Source organism: Schistocerca americana, chromosome 7 (genome assembly GCF_021461395.2).
Source record: "Schistocerca americana isolate TAMUIC-IGC-003095 chromosome 7, iqSchAmer2.1, whole genome shotgun sequence".
Classification (NCBI taxonomy): Eukaryota; Metazoa; Arthropoda; class Insecta; order Orthoptera; family Acrididae; genus Schistocerca; species Schistocerca americana.
Window position 1 is genome coordinate 502,854,598 of NC_060125.1, and position 25,038 is coordinate 502,879,635.

At 43.8% G+C, this 25,038-nt stretch overlaps 1 protein-coding gene across 2 annotated transcripts in view; it reads left to right on the plus strand.

Annotated features, from left to right (window-relative positions):
- LOC124621770 (heat shock protein Hsp-12.2) overlaps positions 1-25,038 on the plus strand; it is a 105,741-nt gene that overhangs the window by 37,710 nt on the left and 42,993 nt on the right. The window contains exon 2 of one of the 2 annotated variants that reach the window (XM_047147201.1): positions 20,257-20,343. The exons of the other annotated variant lie outside the window; for it this stretch is intronic. Within the exon in view, the coding sequence (XP_047003157.1) occupies positions 20,257-20,343 (87 nt within the window). The remainder of the gene's footprint in view (positions 1-20,256; positions 20,344-25,038) is intronic. 2 annotated transcript variants of the gene reach the window in all.

A 25,038-nucleotide genomic window follows, 5' to 3' on the forward strand; every position in this document is an offset into this window, starting at 1 on the left:
AAAGATGATAGCGATACACATGTTTCACGAAAGATGAGGAAAAAATAAAGTATCGAAATTAGAACAAAGTCTGGTCATACTTCTACTTGGACACTTTAGCCAGTTGCGCGAACGCGACTGCTCGACGTCTGATGTTCTCGTATGGCATTCAAGAGGTTGGTAAAATTTTTTGGGAACGAATAGAGCGGCATCGTACTTAAACAACATTTTTTGGCTTCGGTATGAATTATAATTGTTAAATATTTTAGCAAAATCGTTGGCACGGTGGGTGTAAACTGCACTTGTGACATGGAGAGGAAGTCACATGAGGCCGCAATAGCCCAGTCAGCAGCCTGATGAGAAAATATGCAGTCTGTCCACATGAAACATTCCTGATTTCCAGAACCTATGAACTGTAGATTCACTCCAAGGACAAAAGAAAAAAAAAACTGCACTGCGGAGGAATTATGCGAATAAGACGGAAATCGCTAGACATTATGTACACGTACAGACAAGCAAATGATTACAGTTTCAGAAAAATTGGATGGTTTATTCCAGAGAAAGAGCTTCACAAATTGAGCAAGTGAATGACGCAGTGATCCACCTCTGGCAGTTATGCAAGCAATTAATCGGCCTGGCATTGATTAACAGAGTTTTTTTATATCCTCGTGAGAGACATAGTGCCAAATTCTGTCCAATTGGCGCGTTAGATTGTCAAAATCTTGTGATGGTAGATGTCGCTGCCCATAATTCTCCAAACGGTCTCAATTGGGGAGAGATCCGGCGACTCTGCTGTCCAAGGTAGCGTAGAAGGCAAGCAGTAGAAACTCTCGTCATGTGCGGACGGGCATTATCTTGCTGAAATGTAAGCTCAAGATGGCTTACCACGAAGGGCAACAAAACGGGACGTAGAATATCGTCGACGTGGAGTAAGAGTGGTGCAAATGACATCCAAAGGGGTCTTGCTGTGAAAAGGAATGGACTCCACACCATCGCTCGTAGCTGTCTGGCCGCATGACGGCCGACGGTCAGGCTGGTATCCCGTCGCTGTCCAGGACGTTTCCAGACACGTCTTCGGCCTGGAAGCTCATGACTGTAGTAAATTGTCTTCACAGACAAGTCATGCTTCGAACTGAGCCCCGATGACGAGCGATGACGTCTCTGGAGATGCCCCAACAGTGGCGGAATACCAACCTGTCTGACGCGTTCCATACGGCCTGACAAACAGAAGTTACTTCCTGGAGCACCATTTCTTTTCATATCAGGACCACTTTGGTTGTCACTCGCGGCACCCGTACATCACAGCGATACGTCGCCGATAGTCTACGGCGCATTTTCTTGCCCTTCATGGCAAGCCATCCTGTGCTTACATTTCAACAAGATAATGTCCCCCACATACGGGGAGAATTACTGCTGCTTGTATACGTGTTTGCCAAACCCTACCTAGGCTATGAAGGTCGCCTGATCCCTCCTACATTGAGAACATTTGGACCATTATGGGCAGGTCGCTCCAACCATCTCGGGATGTTGACAATCTAAAACGCCAATTGGATGTAATCTGGCTCAATATGTCCCAGGAGGACATCCAACAACTCTGTGACTCAGAGCTCAGCCGAATTACTGTTTACATAAGGGCCAGAGGTGGACCACTACGTTAATGGCTTCCTTACTTTGAGAAGCTCTTTCTCTTGACTAAATTATCCAATTCTTCTGAAACTGTAATCATTTGTTTGTCTTTACATTTACATGTATCGATTTCCGTCCCCTTCGGATAATTAAAAAAAAAAATGGTTCAGGTGGCTCTGAGCACTATGTGACTTAACATCTGAGGTCAGCAGTCCCCTAGAACTTAAAACTACTTAAGCCTAACTAATCCAAGGACATCACAGACATCCTTGCCCGAGGCAGGATTCGAACCTGCGACCGTAGCAGTCGCGTGGTTCCGGACTTAAGCACCTAGAACCGCTCGGCCACCATAGCTGGCTCTGATAATTCCTTCGTGGTTCTGTCTTAGAGTGTGTCAGTGTTTCATTGTTTTTTTATTACACTAATAGCCATTAAAATTGTTACACCAAGAAGAAAAGCAGATGATAAACGGGTATTCATTGGGCAAACATATTATACTAGAACTGACATGTCATTACATCTTGACGCAATGTGTGTGCACAGATCCTGAGAAATCAGTACGCAGAACAACCACCTCTGGCTGTAGTAACGGCCTTGATACGCCAGGGCATTGAGTCAAACAGACCTTAGATAGCGTGTACAGGTACAGATGCCCATGCAGCTTCAACACGATGCCACAGTTCATCAAGAGTACTGACTGGCGTATTGTGACGAACCAATTGCTCGGCCACCATTGACCAGACGTTTCCAATTGGTGAGAGATCTGGAGAAGGTGCTGGCCAGGGCAACAGTCGAACAGTTTCTGTATCCAGAAAGGCCCGTACAGGACATGCAACATGCGGTCGTGCATTATACTGCTGAAATGAAGGGTTACGCAAGGATCGAATGAAGGGTAGAGCCACGGGTCGTAACACATCTGAAATGTAACGTCCACTGTTCAAAATTCCGTCAATGCGAACAAGAGGTGACCGAGTCGTGTAACCAATGGCACTCCGTACCATCACGCCAGGTGATACGCCAGTATGACGATGACGAATACACGCTTCGAATGTGCGTTCACCACGATGTCGCCAAACACGGATGCGACCATCATGATGCTGTAAACAAAACATGGATTCATCCGAAAAAATGACGTTTTGGCATTCGTGCATCCTGGTTCGTCGTTGAGTACACCATCGCAGGTGCTCCTGTCTGTGATGCAGCGTCAAGGGTAACCGCAGCCATGGTCTCCGAGCTGATAGCCCGTGTTGCTGCAAACGTCGTCGCACTGTTCGTGCAGATGGTTGTTGTCTTGCAAACGTCCCCATCTGTTGACTCATGGCTGCACGATCCGTTACAGCCATGCGGATAAGATGCCTGTCATCTCGACTACTAGTGATACGAGGCCGTTGGGATCCAGCACGGCGTTCCGTATTACTCTCCTGAACCCACCGATTCCATATTCTGCTAAGAGTCATTGGATATCGACCAACGCGAGCAGCAGTGTCGCTATACGATAATCCGCAATCACGATAGGCTACAGTCCGACCTTTATGAAAGTGGGAAACGTGATGGTACGCATTTCTCCTCCTTACACGAGGCATCACAAGAACGTTTCACCAGGCAACGGCGGTCAACTGCTGTTTGTGTATGAGAAATCGGTTGGAAACTTTCCTCACGTCAGCACGTTGTAGGTGTCGCCACCGGCGCCAACCTTGTGTGAATGCTCTGAAAAGCTAACCATTTGCATATGACAGCATCTTCTTCCTGTCGGTTAAATTTCGCGTCTGTAGCACGTCATCATCGTGGTGTAGCAATTTTAATGGCCAGTAGTGTAGTTGCATTTGGAAGTCAGGGAGGTTCTCTGCGGACACCGTGTATATGCGGGCCACAGATGTGTTCCATCGTGGTGATGGGCGCCGAGGTGCCGACGTAAGCGCGTGGTACTTTTCCGGCCCCGCAGCTTTGAGAGGCGTTGGCGGCTCTAGTGAAGAGAACGCGTGACGCGTGGAAGTGTGTCGAGATGAAGGCTGCAGCAGCAGCTAGGTTACGGTGGGCGGCGCGGAGGCCTCGGCGTCCCACGCGCCCGCACAGTAGGTGCTCTGGCGGCGCGCCACGGCGCGGCGCGGCGACGCCCGGGACGCCTTATACGGGCGTCCAGCGGGCGCCTCGGTGGGCCGCCGCCGCTGCTGCTGCTGCTGCTGCTACATGGCGCCCAGTCACGACCACTTCCTCTGACTCACTTTCGCAGTTTAGTCAGCCGGTCAAGCCATTGCTGCTCTCTTTTCCAATTCCCCGACTCGATTTCGTTCGGAATTCAAAGGACAACAATCGTCTTTTGAATGTCGTTGCTTCTGAAAGTTGCTGGAAGATTTAAGTCTAGGACCAGGAAAAAGTTCCAAGGTACGAGACTTGGTGCGCTGCGGAGTGAATAGTCATATTGGATTCTAGCCTTTTTTGTGAAATTTTCGTGCTTATTCAGCAACTGACTAACTTCTATAAGGGACAGGCCCGTACAGTCCAGAATCGGTACGCCAATCAGGCAACATCGGCGTGAGCAGTGAAGCAGTCATCCCACTGACGCGTCTACTTGTAGATACCCGTTTTGTACACTACTGGCCATTAAAATTGCTACACCACGAAGATGACGTGCTACAGACGCGAAATTTAACCGACAGGAAGAAGATGCTGTCATATGCAAATGATTAGCTTTTCAGAGCATTCACACAAGGTTGGCGCCGGTGGCGACACTTACAACGTGCTCACATGAGGAAAGTTTACAACCGATTTCTCATACACAAACAGCAGTTGACCGGCATTGCCTGGTGAAACGTTGTTGTGATGCCTCGTGTTAGGAGGAGAAATACGTACCATGACGTTTCCGACTTTGATAAAGATCGGGCTGTAGCCTATCGCGATTTCCGTTTATCGCATCGCGACATTGCTGCTCGCGTTGGTCGAGATCCAATGACTGTTAGCAGAATATGGAACCGTTCGGTTCAGGAGGGTAATACGGAACGCCGCACTGCATCCCAACGGCCTCGTATCACTAGCAGTCGAGATGACAGGTATCTTATCCGCATGTCTGTAACGGATCGTGCAGCCACGTCTCGATCCCTGAGTCAACAGATGGGGACGTTTGCAAGACAACAACCATCTGCACGAACAGTTCGACGATGTTTGCAGCAGCATGGACTATCAGCTCGGAGACCATGGCTGCGGTTACCCTTGACGCTGCATCACAGACAGGAGCGCCTGCGATGGTGTACTCAACGACGAACCTGGGTGCACAAATGGCAAAAGTCATTTTTCGGATGAATCCAGGTTCTGTTTACAGCATCATGATGGTCGCATCCGTGTTTGGCGACATCGCGGTGAACGCACATTCGAAGCGTGTATTCGTCAGCGCCATACTTGCGTATCACCCGGCGTGATGGTACGGGGTGGAATTGGTTACACGTCTCGGTCACCTCTTGTTCGCATTGACGGCACTTAGAACAGTGGACGTTGCATTTCAGATGTGTTACGGCCCGTGGCTCTACCCTTCATTCGATCCTTGCGAAACCCTACATTTCAGCAGGATAATGCACGACCGCATGTTGCAGTTCCTGTACGGGCCTTTCTGGATATAGAAAATGTTCGACTGCTGCCCTGGCCAGCACATTCTCCAGATCTCTCTCCAATTGAAAACGTCTGGTCAATGGTGGCCGAGCAACTGGCTCGTCACAATACGCCAGTCAGTACACTTGATGAACTGTGGTATCGTGTTGAAGCTGCATGGGCAGCTGTACCTGTACACGCCATCGTAGCTCTGTTTCAGTCAATGCCCAGGCGTGTCAAGGCCGTTATTACGGCCAGAGGTGGTTGTTCTGGGTACTGATTTCTCAGGATCTATGCACACACATTGCGTGAAGATGTAATGACATGTCAGCTCTAGTATAATATATTTGTCCAATGAATACCCGTTTATCATCTGCATTTCTTCTTGGTGTAGCAATTTTAATGGCCAATAGTGTATTTAGTTAAATTTAGCACACCCTAAACTTTTCAGGCAGAATAATAAAAACCAGACCGTGAAGTTAATACATAGTCCTGAAAATGTATGGATATAAGTAATTTCTTTGCAAACGGTGAGAATTGGCTTCAATTTGATGATGGCACTGTAATACTATTAATCGCTCACTCTTCTGACATATCCACGATATCACACTTCTAACATTTTGGGCAAATAGTGTATGGAAAATGTTTGCCTATTGTTAACGGAGAACGATAACGCAGTCAGCGTATTTTGTAGAGGCTCGGTGCGACTTGGACATTCGGAAGCATCCAGCAAACCTGCAGTTTGAAAAAAAGGCCACTCCATAATGTGATCCTCCTCCTCCTCCTCCTCCTCCTCCTCCTCCACCCCCCCCCCCCCCCCGTCACCCCTCTTTTCACACCACACAGCCCCTTTCACAAAATCCCTGCCCTGTGAGCTATTCAGTACGAGTCATTCTTGCACGGACAGTGCACATCCGTTCTATCAGACGAATAATCCATCGTAACCTCACCGATAGTTTAGGTGCATGGGCGTCTGCAGCCGGAGGCATTTAACCTGAAAGCTGTCATTCTTAATATTTGTATTTTTAACAGGCACCTGAAGCATGACTATATTCAATAGTTACATAAAGGCTGTGGATCCAGTCCTCGTCAGAATTTTGTAATGTAAAAGTGTTTTGGACGTGGAGCGTATCATATCGTAACATAACTGTCACCAAATGGATAAAACAGACGGTCGCAGTAGCCTTCCCTTGGACCTACGGGGCTAGTCATACGAAAAAAATTGATTTGTGGGGTTTCAGCGTGTGCAAGGACTGCTGACTTGTACCCGCAGATAAGCAAAATCGAATTTCCTAACTTTATTTTCTCTAAGTGATAACGAAACCTTCATGACTGTCCCTCATACCAGCCGAAAAACTACCAGGGTCGGTTTACGTGTCGTAACCATGGTTTGTGTGGACCTCAGATTACATAACGTCCTCCATTTGTCAGTATAATGTCTGGACTGTTCGGCTAGGTAAACCAGATTACATACATCCCCCATGGTTGTAAGATTTGGTGTTCCGAAGGGTATCAAGGTGTTATTTTGCAAGTGTAGTGATAAAGTGTAATCGACTTGCCAAAGCGTTCAGCAGTATAAGTAGACAAAAAATGTGTTTACGACACCGTCAGTATTGCCTGATGAGCGTTCCGCCTCATTTCCGCATCCCAGTTCAATTGGAAGTGGCGGTGTGGCCATGTTTAGAATGGTTGCATTCCCACTCTCGCTTTTTATAGTCATACCGGAAATCCGCGAGCTCTGCTAAAGGCCAGTACTGCTCTTTTCCCCACCTGCTGACCGACATCCGTACACTGTATGATGCAACAACAAATTCTAAAAAATACTTTACAAACTGTGCCTGAACTCTTTTTAAGATGTAGTGTGTGTGTGAGGCTGACATAAACTCTTCTAACAGAACGGGCGGTCAAAAAGTTTTCATTAGAAGGCCGTTCAGAATCTGTACGCTAATCAGGCTAAATCGCATTGAGGCAATCAAGCCACCGACGCACCAGGCTGAAGCTACCAATTTGTTAATACACCATTACCCGTTGCTTGAAGAAGTCCGTAAATGCCTGCTCCACATCCTCGTCCGACACAAAACGTCGCCTTTTTTAATGGACCGAAGGCGTGATAAACGCATGGGAAGATATCAGGACCATAGAGAGCGTTCTAGTGTTTCTTCCTCTTGCGCTAAGGTAATTTCGGTGTCGCCACTTGTGATATAGTGATTAGTGTTATCCTGAAGCAACAGCATCCCTTGTCGCACAACGGTGGTTTTCGACAGACGTGCTGCCCCATACACATTCTTCATTATCCGTTGGATGTGTACCGGTGGTTTTTGTTCGGCAGCCAAGGAAAGAATGTTTGGACGCATTTGGTGATAAGTCGTCATAGTTGGACTTTTCCGCATATATCGCTCGCACTTTGGAAAGACACGAATGCCAAATTTATCCCTTCCTATGTGTCGGTGCTTATATATTCGCATAGGAGTCACGCAACTTCGTATATACGCTACAGCTACGCCCTCCAATGGAAACTTTGATCGCCCCTCATATTTAAATTTTCTTTCGTTTATCATTATTGTGTTTTCGTGGTTGGTCGATTCTTTCCCCCGTTATTATTATCAAAAGAAAGTTTCGTCTATTCTAATAAACAAGGAAAAAAACAACCGATATGAAAGCTGCACTTGAGAGCTCTTAACAGCGATTCCTGACACATGCCGCAGGCAAACACCGCTCTCTTTGTCAGTATTTCTCGCTTGCGCTGTTCGCATTCGAAAGCGCGACGCTCCATTTCACAAGGTCGCTTTTATGGAGCTTCTGCTTGTCTCTTCCGCTGTCAGTTGCGATGCGAAGTTTATTCACAATGGATTCATTTTGAGTAGAACTTTACACCCGGTACGAAAATAGTTCCCAACTTCAAAATGAGTCTGGCGTTTACTAGGAGGCTATGGATACGATATAAATGTGACTAAAGTAACGGTACAGCAACAAAGCTGATCACAGCAATCTCGAAGGGTCAAGGACGTACCCAACTAGGAGCAGGCCAGGGAGGGTGCCTTCACACCCGTCCCCCACTCTAGAAAAGTCTTAGTAATCCACACTCGCATACTACAGTACCAGACACACAGACGTAGACATTCAGTATCAGCTTGAAGAAATCAAGAACATGAACGATACTGACTAGTAGTGAGAGTATTCGAGGCCAGTCGTCATGAAATCTCATTACTATTTCGCCAATCAGTGCGAACTTGATGTGAGCTGCGTCTCTCTCTCACACACACACACACACACACACACACACACACACACACAAATGGTTCAAATGGCTCTGAACACTATGGGACTTAACATCTGTGGTCATCAGTCCCCTAGAACTTAGAACTACTTAAACCTAACTAACCTAAGGACATCACACAACACCCAGCCATCACGAGGCAGAGAAAATCCCTGACCCCGCCGGGAATCGAACCCGGGAACCCGGGCGTGAGAAGCGAGAACGCTACCGCACGACCACGAGATGCGGGCGTTTGTGTTTAATGTTAAGGTGTATAAGGGATACAAATTGTTGAAATTGTGTATTGGAATGACAGGAAGAATAAACGTTTTTATTGCACACTATATACGGGAGAATTATCTGACGCACATAATGGAAAGAGTTGTATTACGGATTACGTCACCAAATGCAAGAAATTTTTTTTAAACCAAGGGTGGGATAACAGTGATCTACAAAAATGGTTCAAATGGCTCTGAGCACTATGGGACTTAAATGCTGTGGTCATCAGTCCCCTAGAACTTAGAACTACTAAACCTAACTAACCTAAGGACATCACACACATCCATGCCCGAGGCAGGATTCGAACCTGCGACTGTAGTGGTCGCGCGGTTCCAGACTGTAGCGCCTAGAACCGCTCAGCCACTCCGGCCGGCAGTGATCTACAGTTGGCTCCTGTAAGATGCTACTTTTTCTTACCACAACGCCAGACACGAACACCATTTCTGAAAAAAGGTCATGTCTATTGAAAAATACAATCGAATAAATAAAATTAATGTTTTAGTAAACTACTTTAACTTACTATAGAAATATATCCTCGGCTCAACCCAAAAAAATGGTAATGTGTCCTGGTCGGACCCAAAAAAAAATATGGTAAGGCTGTCTACGTAAAAGCGGGAATTTTTTTTCATATCATTTATTACAGACTACCTGCAGATAGTAATATCTGAAAAAATACTTCAGAGCCGAATTAAATACTTATTTTTTAGTTGATGGGAGGTTTCAACAGTATCTTGCTGTCATCTTAGGATCTGCAATACGACATAGACACACGTTTGTAAACATATTTTGTAAGCCCTCCAGTCGAGCATGTGTGCGGTCGCATGTAATCGGCGAAAGTCGCTTGGGAACATGATTGTAAATAGTATTTTTGTTAATGACATTCTGATTGGTTGTGAACTACCTGCTGATGGAGTCTGTATTTCCAAAATGTTCAAACTTTGACCATTGTTAAAATATGTGACATAATTTTGAAAAAGAGGTATTTGTCTGTATCTAAAAAATTATACTTATCTATTTTATTACTGATGGCATAGAAAATATGTTTACAAATGTAGTGTGTGTCTATGTTGTACTGTACGTCCGCAGACGACAGCAAAGTACTGTTGAAACCGGCCATCAATTCCAAATAAATATTTAAATGCGATCTTGGCTCCGAAGTATTACTTCAAATATTTTTTCATATTGTTAATTATGACTTCGACTTCAATTAAAGTAACCAAACATTAATGCTTTTCACCTAAAAAATTGGTAGTGAAAGCGTTAACTAAATGAAACTGGGCTAGTTGTACAGTTGTAAATCCAAGAGATCTAAATTCAGATCACCTTAGGGAAATGGGAATCCCGTTCCTCGAGAAGGCGCGTCCACTTTCTTAACCGCTGAACCACCTCGCCATGTTTCTTGGTTAAGCAACAACTTCGACACGAGGCGTTAATTTATAGGAGACATTTCGAAACGGCCCAGTGCGTTCTTCTGGTTTCAGTAATGGAAATTAATGCAGGCCGTTTGCGGCTATCGGCGAGGATGTTGTAGCAACAAGGTGCGAAAAAAAAGAACGTCCGGCGGTAGCGTTCTTCCGAGTATTAACGAGCTGCGCAGGCGCGCCCGTTACGTCGCCTCGCGCCTTGTCCTTAAAAAGAGACTCCCTTGCCAGCCATCTCCAGCTCATGAAAGCGGCCGACACCCCAAAAGGAGGTAAAAGACGGCGCCCGTCTGGCGCCACGACTGTGACACTCAGCGGCGGCGCCTCGCAAAGTAGAGGCCGAAACTAGCGAGGGATCCGTGGCTCTGCCGTCCGACTGCAGCAATGGCTTACAATAGACTGCTGACTCACGACCACAGCACGCGGGATGCTGTATTTGGTAATGCGAGTTCAGACAGTAATTAATTACAAGGGCCGCAGGAACGAATATACAATACTGGCCATCAAAATTGCTACACCACGAAGATGACGTGCTACAGACGCGAAATTTAACCGACGGGAAGAAGATGCTGTCATATGCAAATGATTAGCTTTTCAGAGCATTCACACAAGGTTGGCGCCGGGGGCGACACCTACAACGTGCTGACATGAGGACAGTTTCCAACCGATTTCTCATACACAAACACCAGTTGACCGGCGTTGCCTGGTGAAACGTTGTTGTGATGCCTCGTATAAGGAGGAGAAATGCGTACCATGACGTTTCCGACTTTGATAAAGGTCGCATTGTAGCCTATCGCGATTGCGGTTTATCGTATCGCGACATTGCTGCTCGCGTTGGTCGAGATCCAGTGACCGTTAGCAGAATATGGAATCGCTGGGTTCAGGAGGGTAATACGGAACGCTGTGCTGGATCCCAACGGCCTCGTATCACTAGCAGTCGAGATGACCGGCATCTTATCCGCACGGCTGTAACGGATCGTGCAGCCACGTCTCGATCCCTGAGTCAACAGACGGGGACGTTTGCAAGACAATAACCATCTGCACCAACAGTTCGACGACGTTTGCAGCAGCATGGGCTATCAACTCGGAGACCGTTGCTGCGGTTACCCTTGACGCTGCATCACAGACAGGAGTGCCTACGATGGTGTACTCGACGACGAGCCTGGGTGCACCAATGGCAAAACGTCATTTTTCCGGATGAGTATTACCCAGCGTGATGGTATGGGGTGCCATTGGTTACACGTCTCGGTCACCTCTTGTTCGCATTGACGGCACTTCGAACAGTGGACGTTGCATTTCAGATGTGTTACGACCCGTGGCTCTACCCTTCATTCGATCCCTGCGAAACCCTACATTTCAGCAGGATAATGCACGACCGCATGTTGCAGGTCGTGTAAGGGCCTTTCTGGATGCAGAAAATGTTCGACTGCTGCTCTGGCCAGCACATTCGCCAGATCTCTCACCAATTGAAAACGTCTGCTCAATGGTGGCCGAGCAACTGGCTCGTCACAATACGCCAGTCACTATTCTTGACGAACTGTGGTATCGCGTTGAAGCTGCTTGGGCAGCTGTACCTGTACACGCCATCCAAGCTCTGTTCGACTCCATGCCCAGGCGTATCAAGGCCGTTATTACGGCCAGAGGTGGTTGTTCTGAGTACTGATTTCTCAGGATCTATGCACCCAAATTGCGTCAAAATGTAATCCCATTACAGTTCTAGTATAACATATTTGTCCAATGAATACCCGTTTATCATCTGCATTTCTTCTTGGTGTAGCAATTTTAATGGCCAGCAGTGTAGATTTAACCAGGTATAAGACGACCCTGAATATAAGACGATCACACTTTTTTTTAAGAGTCTCCTTGAGAAAAATTTATTTTTGACATATTCTGACTAATCTGTTTCGACATTAAGTGGCTGCCTAAAATGTTAGCATTACCTATTTTAAACTTGGGCAATTTATTGATTGTCTATATTTTGATAATATACGAAGAAAAATCATAAAAAGAAATGGTCTACATTAATTTTTGTCTTCACACTCTTTCTTGCTTACTAAGCCTATCCTCTGTGGTATCTCTATTTTTAATCATCACCATCATCGTAGTAGTTGATGAAATTTATATTTTCGTTGTGTGACGTCCCCTCTCCCCTTTTGTTGTCGCTGTTGATGTTGAGCCGCTACTGCTACAGCTCCGTCGGTGGGGTGGAGACGCGACGCGTAGTGATGGTTGTCCCCGTCGGATAACGTGGAACAGCACCTGAAAATCTCTAAAGAAAATTGTTCCTCGCGTAATGTATGAAAGTTCGTTTGCGAGCCCGCACAGTCTTCTCAGCGATGCAAACTGCTGATTTTAACTGTCGGTTATGGTTTTATGATGATTTGCTATGCTCTGTTAGTTAGTTATTGCAGTATTGAGTGAATCATTCATCACCGGCGTCGTTTCAAACCACTGAAGCAAGGAAAAATTAATTTGCGGTTCAGTATCAGTAGTTGTTGTTACGTTGCTAGGCTGAATTGTTTACTACGGCACGACGCAAATCCAGAGATAATATATAATGCTATCTTGCTTTCGTGCGTCGTAATATTATTTCGGCTAAACACTCCTTTCAATGCTCAATGTTCATCAAGTCACTCTTTCAATTAAAATGTTCACAGTTAATTAATTTTGATCATCAACTATCACACAGTTCAATTAATGATGGAGCCAACACGTGAAATTTCCATTACTGACGAACAATTTTTATTGTTTCTTCTTAGCAATTAGTTTATAATCATCCCACCACACGCACAGCGATAGATCAGATCAATTACGATTCTTTTCAGTTCGGTGATCGTAACAATTACGACAACTTTTACAATCGGCGTATTTGTATCATCTTCGTGTGGTCGTATTAACTGTTCCTACTGAAGGCTAATCAGGTATTGCAGTCTTCGATACTATGTCCATTCTTCGTTGCAACTGTTCACTTTGATGAAGGTTGAGTCCAACAATAATATCTCCAATAATTAAAGTTCATTAACTCGTCGTACACTATTAGAATATCACTTCAGTTCAAGTTCTCAAATCAGAATAACTGAGAACAAAGTCCGCGCATCTCTATCACGCAATAGTACTTTTTTTTTTTTTTAATAGAAACAATCTCATAGGGTTCCGTTTGTAGTACTATAACAAACGGTGCTCTCTCACGACGTGATAGCAAGCAAGCTAGCAAGCGACTAACATTTCCATGATCGAGCATTGTAGACGCACTGAATTTCCTTTTCGCCGCGTTTACAACTCTCTTACACAATAAATGTTATCTCTGACCGACATATTACTTAACTTTCGTCTTATTGATTTGCAGTTGCTGTCTCTAGGCGGTCAACTGTGGATGATGACTGTTGCACAATTGTCCAAAAACGAAAATCTTTCGTATTGCAGGCACGATATCTGTGTAAATAATTCCAGTTCGTGCGCAGGGTTCAGAATCTAGTCTACATAATGTTAATGGAATCGATTCAAATCCAAGAGCAACTGAACTGCTTCATTGATTTCTGTCAGCGGAGTTAAAGGTTACACTTTCTTAATTTGTAAGGAATTGCGTAATGAACGAACACAAGACAACTAGCAGCGCTTGTGTTTTGGTCAAAAAGTAATTAACTTCGTCTTAGATATTAGACAATCGATTTCAGTCATGGAAATGCGATGCAACATACGGTCACGTTCATTAGGACATACTAATATTTTTCTCGTAGTTGTTCTGAAGGTGCCACATTTTCAGGAATCATTTTTAACGAGTGTTGTGGCGTAATGGTAAACATACTAGACTCGCATTCGTGTGGGCAACGGTTCAGTCCGGCGACCTGATTTAGGTTTCCCGTGGATTCCCTAAGTCGAATAGGGCACGCTTCCTGTAAATGGGACACGGATTCCCTAAAACCGTCATTAATAACGTCGTCGTCGAGATTCATTGGAAGAATCGTAAGGAAATGCAGTCCGAAAACAAAGGAAGTAGGTTACAGTACACTTGTTCTCCCACTGCTTGAATACTGCTCACCGGTGTGAGATCCGTACCAGATAGGGTTGATAGAAGAGAGAGAGAGAAGATACAACGGAGAGCAGCGCGTTTCGTTACATGATCATTTAGTAACCAAGACAGCGTTACGGAGATGATAGATAAACTCCAGTGGAAGACTGCAAGAGAGACGCTCAGTAGCTCGGTACGGGCTTTTGTTGAAGTTTTGAGAACATACCTTCACCAAGGAGTCAAGCAGTATATTGCTCCCACCTACGTATATCTCACGAAGAGACCGCGAGGATAAAATCACTGAGATTAGAGCTCACACAGAGGTATACCGGCAATCTTTCTTTCCACGAACAATACGAGACTGGAATAGAAGGGAGAACCGATAGAGGTAATCAAGGTACCCTCCGCCATACACCGTCAGGTGGCTTGCGGAGTATGGATGCAGACGGGTCGTGGAACCTGATTTTCCTTATGATTAACTGAACTTATAAAACTTACTGCGGCGGAGATGAAAACCAGAAGCAGTCCCGTGTTTAGCTACGAGGCAAGTGGTGCAAGAACACACTGCTCTCGCATTTTCGAGGCGGAAGGCTGTTGTCGGCTGCAGGTCAAGCTGTAAAGCGGAGGCAGTCACGCACTAGCAGGCTGGCTACAGCCGTCATTACGTCATCCGTAGCAGCGGTTAGCGCTCATTTCGCAAGACGAACGTAAACGTCCTCCCACACACAAGTCGCCCAGTGAAAGCGCAACACGTGGAGCCGCCTCTAATCTCTGGTAGTAAGCACTGGTGCTCTTGCATATTACACAGCCGCCTTCACTATCAGTGTTCGCGCTAACACTAAAATACCCACAGTAAATTATTTGTCGGCATTAGACGCCATGATTGGAAAACTACTGAGAGCACAGCTCTGAAGACCGAGTCTCAAAAAAAATGTGTGAAATCTTATGGGACTTAACTACTAAGGTCATCAGTCCCTATCACACACTACTTAATCTAAATTATCCTAAGGACAAACACACACACCCATGCCCGAGAGAGGACTCGAACCTCCGCCGGGACCAGCCGCACAGTCCATGACTGCAGCGCTTAAGGCCGCTCGGCTAATCCCGCGCGGCACCGATTCTCAGGTTCAAACGTCGCGAGGTACAGTGAAACACATTCGCGTGGAGAGCCTACAGTTCACAGCCACCCCATTCTCGCCAGATTGCTTCCGTTTAGTCTAGTAGCTAAGGGATACTCAACCTTTTCGACCTACCGACCACTTTTGTGTCTCTGTCAGTAGCAAAATCTTCTAACCACCTACTGATTCCGCACTAATGGTGATTTATAAAGTAGGGAAGTAACTTCACTTTATACAATTCATAAAGCATAATTTGAGCAAATTAAAGCATATAATAATAATAATGATTACATACCAATAGTTTTATGTCAAAATTTTACGAAAGCCAGATGAAAATGATTTTAAAACACTTGCTGCCTACCACTGTTATAGAAGACCTGAATCCCATTCATGCTGTCAACACTGAGGCCTCCAGTGCTTCGGAGAGGGCTTGGCATCCCATGCTGCTGATTACAACGTAACCAACCTCGTGTACTTAGTATTGTTAACGTGAAAGTTAGTTTACGCAGTCCTATAGCGGGTAGAGTCCTCTTAGAAATGCTACATCCTCGCCTTTCCCCAACCTTAGAGCGAGCTTCTCCAACCAGTTAAGGCAAACTGAAGTTTAAAGTAGTATCATGAACAATCGCTATTTGCCGTTTTTCAGGCTTTAAATCTTGGCATCTTACGCACGGAGATAAATAATTGAATAACTGAAAGTCAACCAGAGTTAGATACTGGAGCTTTTGTCTTGGTTACGGCGTGAGGTATGGACGCTTTTCATGAGCACACGTAGTAACTGAAAAATTGCCTCAAACGCCTTAGGAGATAGCCTTGATACAAGCGAAAGTGTAGCTAGATATGTAAACTTATCGATGCTATATTTACTTTGACAGCTTGTAAAAATTTGTCAACTTCAGTCTTCTTATATTCACACTTTAGCTTATTGTACAAAACCGACAAATCAGTTCCATGGTAAATGCTGGTAATTTAAACCGTAGTTTGCATGTCTACTCGTGTGAAAGTATGTGATCAGGTGGGAAAATACTCGAATTCTTGAAGAACGTTATGATTTACCTTCAAGACCTTCTCACAAAATTTCTTTCCAAGAACAATCAGTTTCGGCCCACACACCATGATCAGGTTCATAAAAACATTCACAACTTCATACTGGGAGATAAAACCAATGGCGCGAAACTAATAAAAAATACAACGCAAATCATAAAAATTTGCCAAGCGTTGCTCTCATTCATGTTGTATTAGCAGTCAGGATTAATATTAGAATACTTCACTTCGTAGTGTTAACGCTGACTGTTAATATAATTAATACGAATCGGCACATTTTTATGACTGAAAATGTAATTTTTATTTTTGTTTAACAGTGACCAGTTCATGCATTTTATTATTTGATGCTATTGATTTTACCGCATAATATGGTGTTGGGAGTGTTTTTTTGAACCTGTTAGTCTATAGACCGAAACTGGTTGTTAAATAATTAAATTTTGTTAGCAGTTTTTGACGGTAAATTACGATTTTATTCCAATATTTAGGAGCTTTGGGGCAGCACCTTGTTAAAATATTCGAATACATTTGATTCAACCCCAGCAATGGAAAAGGATATCGTCAGGAGTGCTCCAGGGACGTGTGAGAGGACCGCTGTTGTACATAAATAATTTGGCGGACGGGGTGGCAGCAGTCTGCGGTTGTTTACTGATGATGCTGTAGTGCACAGTAAGGTGCCGAAGTTGAATGACTGTAGGAAGATATCAGATGCCTTAGACAAAATTTCTAGTTGGTGTGATAAATGGCAGCTAACTCTAAATGTGTGAAAATGTGGGTTAATGTTGATGAGTAGGAAAAACAAGCTTGTAATGTTCGGATGCAGCATTAGCAGTGTACTGCTTGACACAGTCACGTTGTTTAAATATCTGGGCATAGCGTTGCAAAGCGATATGAAATTGAACGAGCATGTGCGGATTGTGGTAGGGAAGGCAAATGGTCGACTTTGTTTCATTGGGGGAATTCTTGGAAAGAGTGGTTCGTCTGTAAAGGAGACCGCATATAGGACGCTAGTGCGACCTATTCTTGAGTACTACTTCAAGTGTTTGGTATCCGTACCAGGTCAGATTAAAGAAACCGGCATTTGAACCTGAATGCAGAACGATCCGAATGCCTCCAACATACACCTCGCGCAGGGACCACGAAGATACGATACGAGAAATTAGGTCTTATACCGGGTCATATGGACAGTCATTTTGCCCTCTCTCTCTCTCTCTGCTAATTCAACAGGGAAGGAAATGGCTAGTAGTGATACAGGAAACCCTCCGCCACGCGCCGTACAGTGCTGTGTAGATGTGGGTGTAGAAATGTTTTGATAACGGACACTTCATATAAAGGTACGCCAATAAGTAAAACCGCCAGTAACCCAAAGGTTGGTTTGAACACCATAGTGTATTGCTAACTGTGCCCGTATTGGAGTCAGTACGTTCTTGCATTCCTCCGGTCTTTGAATCGATTTATCCAGGTAATTATAGGGAAGCCTAGAGTTTCAAAAGGACTCCAATCAACGGTGCAGCTTTGCATTTTAACATTAATATCTCGAACAGAATCGTCTCCTCCATGCGTCCAGTTTCCGTTCAAAGGACCTGAAACATGGAATTGCAGTAGTACAACGAAGAATGCACATCATCCAAAGAAGAAATACATGTTCTTGTAGCTGACTGATTTCAGTTCTTGCTCATCAGTTATTTTATTAATTTGCTTAAGTCATGAGATTTGTAAAAACGTCAAGTACGGGTAAAATTAGATTGTCACTTTAGAAATTACTACGATAAATAAGTGTATTTCTGTGAATGAAACTGAGCAACACATTCTTCCATGTTGAAATTGGAAATATCCAATCTTCATTTTAAGTGTCAATATTTCACTCATTTGTCTGTAAAATCACCAACGTTTACAGGTATAGGAAAAAGAAGTTATTATCAATCTTTGATATATGTGGCGCAGATGTTTGACGTGGCAAACGTCAATGTGATGTAACAGAAAAGAGAATGTCTCTGATGGCTCACTGAATACTCAACACAAATTCCATTGACTTCTGGATGTTGTAGTTAGCACGTATATTATCTTACTACACTTCTAATGCTTTGATGCACGATGGTTTGCTGTGAACTAATGTGTTTTCAAATTTTCAGCATCTTGTATCCTATGGGCGAAACACACCGACTCTGTAATCAGAAGGCTTTTATTTGTCTTACTTTGAAACCGGAATGCTATTTACCGCTAGCTTCTTACTACTGTGGCTGCATATCTGAGTCCTTTTGTGTTATCTGAGCTTCTTCCTAGTATTTGTTTCAACTGATCTCCAATTTTATTATGTTTCTGTGTCACGCAAGCATGTTCTGACGAGTTATTTTTAGAATGTTCTAAGACGCTAGATTTCAGGAAAAATATGGAGGTGTGTCTGAACCATTTAAGATGCAAAAAAATTGCACTTCATATCTGCTCACGCAACACTGAGATTTTAAATAGTTGCATTTTTATAAGATAAGGCCGCTTTAGCTGTAAGTCCTATATTTAAAGGCGCGAATGGACTCGCGGCATTTTAGTTGCATCATGAGGTGTAATAAAATCAAGTCATGTTCTGATTGAGAAAAGAGAATGGAATTTTTCGCAAAGTAGCGGACGCCAAACATAAAATAATATTCAACGCTCAAGCGATACCATGAGTAACAGTATCTGGTGAGCTAACGGGGCCCCCATATACCGAAATAGTGATCAAAGCCCAGAGCGCATATGCTCATCTATGGCATTACGTAAAATTTAAGCGGCTGATGGTCCCTCATTTACATGAAGTGAAACGGGGCTGAATACCTATCTTTTCAAAGTGTGGCAGCCCTGAGTACAAAATCTGCTGTAATTTTGAGTAGTATCTGACCGTAAAAGTAAGCTCCATTTCAGGAGAAAAGGGCGATACCTGTCTTGAAAGTAAACGCACAAATAATTTAGTGGCTTAATGTAAAAGTGATTCCGAAAGAATCACTGTAACAAAAATAAAATAACATAAGTAGCTAAGCCTCTTAGGCTAACCTTTTCAAACTATTATATTGTGCAAATAGACTAACGCAACTCTATTCTACGCACAAGAGACGATTAAGAATGTAAGACACACTATATGCGCGCTCTAAGTAGAGACACTGGCAGATGACTCATTGCAGTAGTTGAATGGGTAGAAATCCATTGGCACTGACCACTACTGAGAGCTTACCATTGCCTGCCAACCTTAGCTAGCGGACAACAATGTCTTCAACGCTTCTAATCGCTCATTAATAAGACCGTATCAAACACACAACATTTGAGCGATCGCTAATTCCATGTGTCACTTCTTATGTCTTTGATATAGGCATTAAACACAGTGTGATCCGCTAGTTAGCAGTTGACTACGATCAGAAAGTAGTTGGGCGATGTGACTCCACTTCTTTCGACACTCTGACTCCCTTAAACGAAGTCGCCGAGTGCCTTGTTAGCGAATACGTACAGAAAAACGCCTCTCCACCTGTTTTTTAATATTTATTTTGGAGAGAGGCTGGTTGAGAAGAGGAGATTGGTGATTGAAAACGGAAAGGAAGGGGACACGGATAAACACAAAAGGAACTTCATGCCTGGACATTTAAGAGAATTATGGTAGGCTACATTTGAACTAATGTGCAAGTGGTCGATATTGTCAGCTGGGATTGTACCTAACGTAGTGTTTGGCTTAGGTTCTCTATGCGCGACACGTTTCGATCTTGTATCGTTGGCTTGCATAAGAGAATATTACATCAGTTTATTCGGTAAACCTTTCTGTCAATAGCTCACTTGGAGCTTCTCCATTCGTGTAACGACAGCCGGTCACCGTACGCCTGGTCATCGGTGTGTTTCGCCCCCGTAGCATGCTGCTGCCCGGTGTTGGGGCGCCTCCACAGCACACAGTCTCTCTCTCACACACTAACCCGACTAACCTTGCAGCCAGCACTCGGAGACCAAGACGACCAGCAGCAGCACCGCCTGGGGGGAGCCACCGGCCGACTTCTTCTCCTCCTCCAACTTCAAGAGGTACGCCCGCTTCTCGCTTCACCTCTCTTACCTAACTCTCCTCTGCTTTTTCCAACTGTGGCACAGTGCGCACTGTGATTCGGCGTATTGGTGCACACGGCCGTACTTCTGGTCACACTGCTGCCCACTAAAACTGCAACACCTTGAAGACGGAATGCAACCTACGTCACAATGTGATGAAGTGTACTACATGCTTGGATGTGCAAATGTTTACCATTTCTGCACAGTAGCTCAAAATAGGCAGTCAGTGTACAGTCTGTTTCAAAAATGCTTTTACAAACTTTTGCGCAAGGAACCTTCCTTGCACCAAAATAAGAAAAACAGTTCATATAAACATAAAAATCCTTCGTTTTCGAGTTACAAATGTGCTGTAAGCTAATTTAAGTACCCTACCCAAATTGCCGTCACTGACAGGGACCTTACGATAGGAGTGCCACCAAAGGTATCCGATATTCATTCGTAGCATACACTTTATTTAACATTTTTTCAGTAAATTAACACGCAACTACATATTCTTCAAAATTAAAAATCGTTACAAAATATCTAGCCGAGAAGTTATTAACATCAGTGTAACAGTACAATCCGCAGATTACTGGCCAATATCCCTAACACGGCATATCTTGTATATCCTGGTATGCCGTGCGGGATTAGCCGAGCGGTCTAAGACGCTGCAGTCATGGACTGTGCGGCTAGTCCTGGCGGAGGTTCGAGTCCTGCCTCGGGCATGGGTGTGTGAGTGTTTGGCCTTAGGATAATTTAGGTTAAGTAGTGTGTAAGCTTACGGACTGATGACCTTAGCAGTTAAGTCCCATAAGATTTCACACACATTTGAACATTTTTTTTTACCCTGGGATACACGTACTGCAATTTTTCGAAATTAAAACCAGTTCACTTACTTCTTTCCATGTGTCTCGTTTTCTTTTGACCGCCCCTTATACATATGGAGGTCCTCCATCTTAGGAGAGTGGTAACGTGCTTGCCTACCATTCAGCGGGCTCGGGTTCAATTACCGGCCGTACTGGAGATTTTCCCCACTCGTGGACTGGGTGTTGTGTTGTCCTCCTCATCATTTCATCATCACCTACGCGCAAGTCGCCCAATGTGGCTTCACCTGAAATAAGACTTGCTACCCGGCGGCCGAACTTCCCCTGATGGGGTCTCCGTGCCATCAATGCCACACGGTCATTTCATTTTTTTATACGTATGGAGCGGAAGAAAGTTTGTGTTTTTATATATTGGTTTGAAAAATGGTTCAAATGGCTCTGAGCACTATGGGACTCAACTGCTGAGGTCATTAGTCCCCTAGAACTTAGAACTAGTTAAACCTAACTAACCTAAGGACATCACAAACATCCATGCCCGAGGCAGGATTCGAACCTGCGACCGTAGCGGTTTTGCGGCTCCAGACTGCAGCGCCTTTAACCGCACGGCCACTTCGGCCGGCTTATAATGGTTTGAATCTTGTAAAAAGTTCATAATTAATTTGTTATTTTTTTGCATTTTTTGATGCGAGGATGATTGTGGTGATATTACTAGGACACCGACGTTTCATTTTCCTTAGTTTCTTGCACTAAATTACCTGATGGTCACCATACCACTCACACTGAAGTGTGTGGCATTTAAACCACCATATAATAACGAGTTGCATAAAAAAAGTAGGGGAATCCCTGTAGATTGTCCTGTGAAGGTGACTGGGGAAGTTAACGTGACTAAAACTCATCCCAATCACATCAGGTGCTACGAGGATAATCCGTGAAGCACGGTTTTTGGGTGGAGATAGCAGCTTATAGCAATGGCAGCCATTCTGCCATAGAGTTGTTTCCTGCTCTCCGTTCCATGAGTTATATGCTCTCGCTTTGAGTTCGGGGATATGGTGTTTTTCGGTATGACATATTTCCAGTCATAAGTTCCTTGGCTTAAATTTTATACTGATTGTTTACAGAGTAGTCGAAGGATGTACGGAATGATAGGGTTTCACCAACCGTCGGCGAGGTAACTAGGGACGAAACACACTCTGGGATTAGAGTAGGATGAGGAAAGGTTACGCGGTATCATTACAGGTTTCAACTTTTTAGCAAGCTGTCAGCAGATCATGTGTTTAAAAAGAAAGATAACAGTCGATAGTAAAATGCTAGGAAACTAAATTACAGAATCTAACTTCTACAAACAAATACACGTGCTTGAATGCTTTAAATAGTAACTGTTCAAAGTACAATTTCGGAGGTCAGGAGAGAAGGACAGTGTAAACGTATATGCGTTCTGATTGGCTGAACTTGAATCAGCTGCTAACTATGTAATAATATAAAGGTGATGATTTTTAAATCGAAAAAAAGGTTAATACATTCACAGTTTAAAACTGGTTGTGAGATTTACTCTTGGCAAGATAAACTCTAATAAAAAAATGTAACTACTGTTGATCCGCGAGTGCCCAGCCAGTCAGTAGTATCCACATGTCCACTCTAAGCAGCCGATACGAAAGCATTATTATAACAAGCTGATATTAGGCAACTGTGAGCCGGTGGAAAAAGGGCCACCCAACAAGGGAAAAGGGCAAAAAAATTGGGAGAAGAGACAGTATAACATCAGAATATACTCCAGAAAAGGTGTTGTTCCGAAAATCGCTTTGTTCTTTGACAACGGATGGGGACACTTTATGAAATTGGTAAAAGTTTCTAGCTCTGAAACTGTATCAAAATGGTATAACGATAACAGTTCAAATCACTGTTAGATGTAGATGTTTCTTCATCATATTTTATGCTTAGCGAACCATTATTCTCCTGCCTATTGCTACTGTTTATTTTTCATCTTAGTTACTTAGCTACTTTCGTGTTCCATGGATCATTTTGCACGATAAATCGTTATGATGTGCAACGAGTCATTTTACGTTCCATCACAAATTAATTTGTGAATATGGCTACATGCTGTACATTTATAACTTTTTTTTAATATGTAGATGTGAGTTAGTGATTCCTACCCACCAACTTTTACACATTACAATAATAGAAATTCTACTACGGAACAGAAGGATTGTCAAGGAGAAATTTTTTCAGTTCGTTTTCAAATTTTACTTCACTTTGCTGTCTGTCAGACATTTTATATCACCGGATAAATGACCAAAAATTTTTGCTGCAGTATCTTTAATTCGTTAACCTTGTCTACATTCTATGCTAAATATCTTCCGTATCTCATTCAAAAGTTGTAAGTTATCCTTACTTTCGGCCAAAAGGGCTAGTTTGTCTACTAGTTTTGGCTTTATCTGTATCTTTGCATTATTGTTTCCATTCTGAATCACTCTACACTCTTTTTTCCTTCATCTGCATACTAGAATTAAGAGGGGTTTATCACTGCTACCTTGGTTTCAAATGGCTCTGAGCACTATGGGACTTAACATCTATGGTCATCAGTCCCCTAGAACTTAGAACTACTTAAACCTAACCAACCTAAGGACATCACACAACACCCAGTCATCATGAGGCAGAGAAAATCCCTGACCCCGCCGGGAATCGAACCCGGGAATACCTTGGTTTCCATATTTTTAAAACAACATTACTCGCATCCTGAACATATAAATCTTTACATTATGACCGTTAATTTTGTTTGCGAACGCAAATTTTGGCGTGGTACACACGATTAACATTAAAGAACTTGAGCAACGCATTGTAATAAAACCAGGAGATTGCAATAGAGCGCAAAGCGTTGAGAGGAGATTTTCTGTCCTTGTCCTCTGGAAGAAGAACGAGTATTAACTATAGACTTGCATACAAGCGATAAATTTCGTTTCTGTAGAGTGGCATATTGTGATTCCGTGAGCAGAACAGGAATGACTCACGCCTGAGTTCACAGGGTTCGTCTTGGACGTTATCTAAACTGTTTGCTGGCCTTTGTTTCCCCTTCTGGATCATATGATCACGTCAGACACCTAACGGGATGTTGTGACACGATGCCCGCTGACTTCAGCCAAGCAAAGCAAATACGCTCACCGCTTCCAATCTTGCGCTCACCACGATTACGTACAGCTTGCGGACAACGTGCGTCAAGGCCTGAAGTCTGCATCCACTTGGAGAGTGGGCGTTCTTCCCAGAAACTGAAAGTGGGCGGCCCGTTGCAGATTTTCGTCGCTGATCGCTACAGTCAATTACGCATTTTTTTTTCTCTCTCAAATCCTCCTACATATCCCTATAACGTCACTTGACACTTGCTGCCTACGCAGTATTCACGTAAATAATAATAAAAAGATTCACTGGAACAAACTCATGTCGACTACAGGATGATGTAATGTTCGGTGCTTGCTTAGACCTATACAAATAGTTGGGGGAAAAGAAAATCACAGTATAAAAAAAATAATCCACTTTACTACTTTCATGGCTGCACTCCAGGACTTCCCTCGGCGGAAAGACACCAGCAGCATGAAGCTGGTCATCTGCAGAGCCGCCCTACTTCCGCCACACTTTCAATAAGCAAAGTAGTTCCCTTCTGGCATACAATAAATATACACGTTTCACGCACTGTCATTCGAAGATATTCATAAATGCTGAATTTAGCTATTCTTAATAAAAAGTTATTTTGCGCTACTCATAGGGGAAATTCTTCACTATGTATGGCGCGTAGATAAATTCACGCAGTTTTTGGTTGAGACAACTGACATGCGCTGATTTCTAAGGGAGCCGTCTGCTATTAATTAAACATATTACTGTA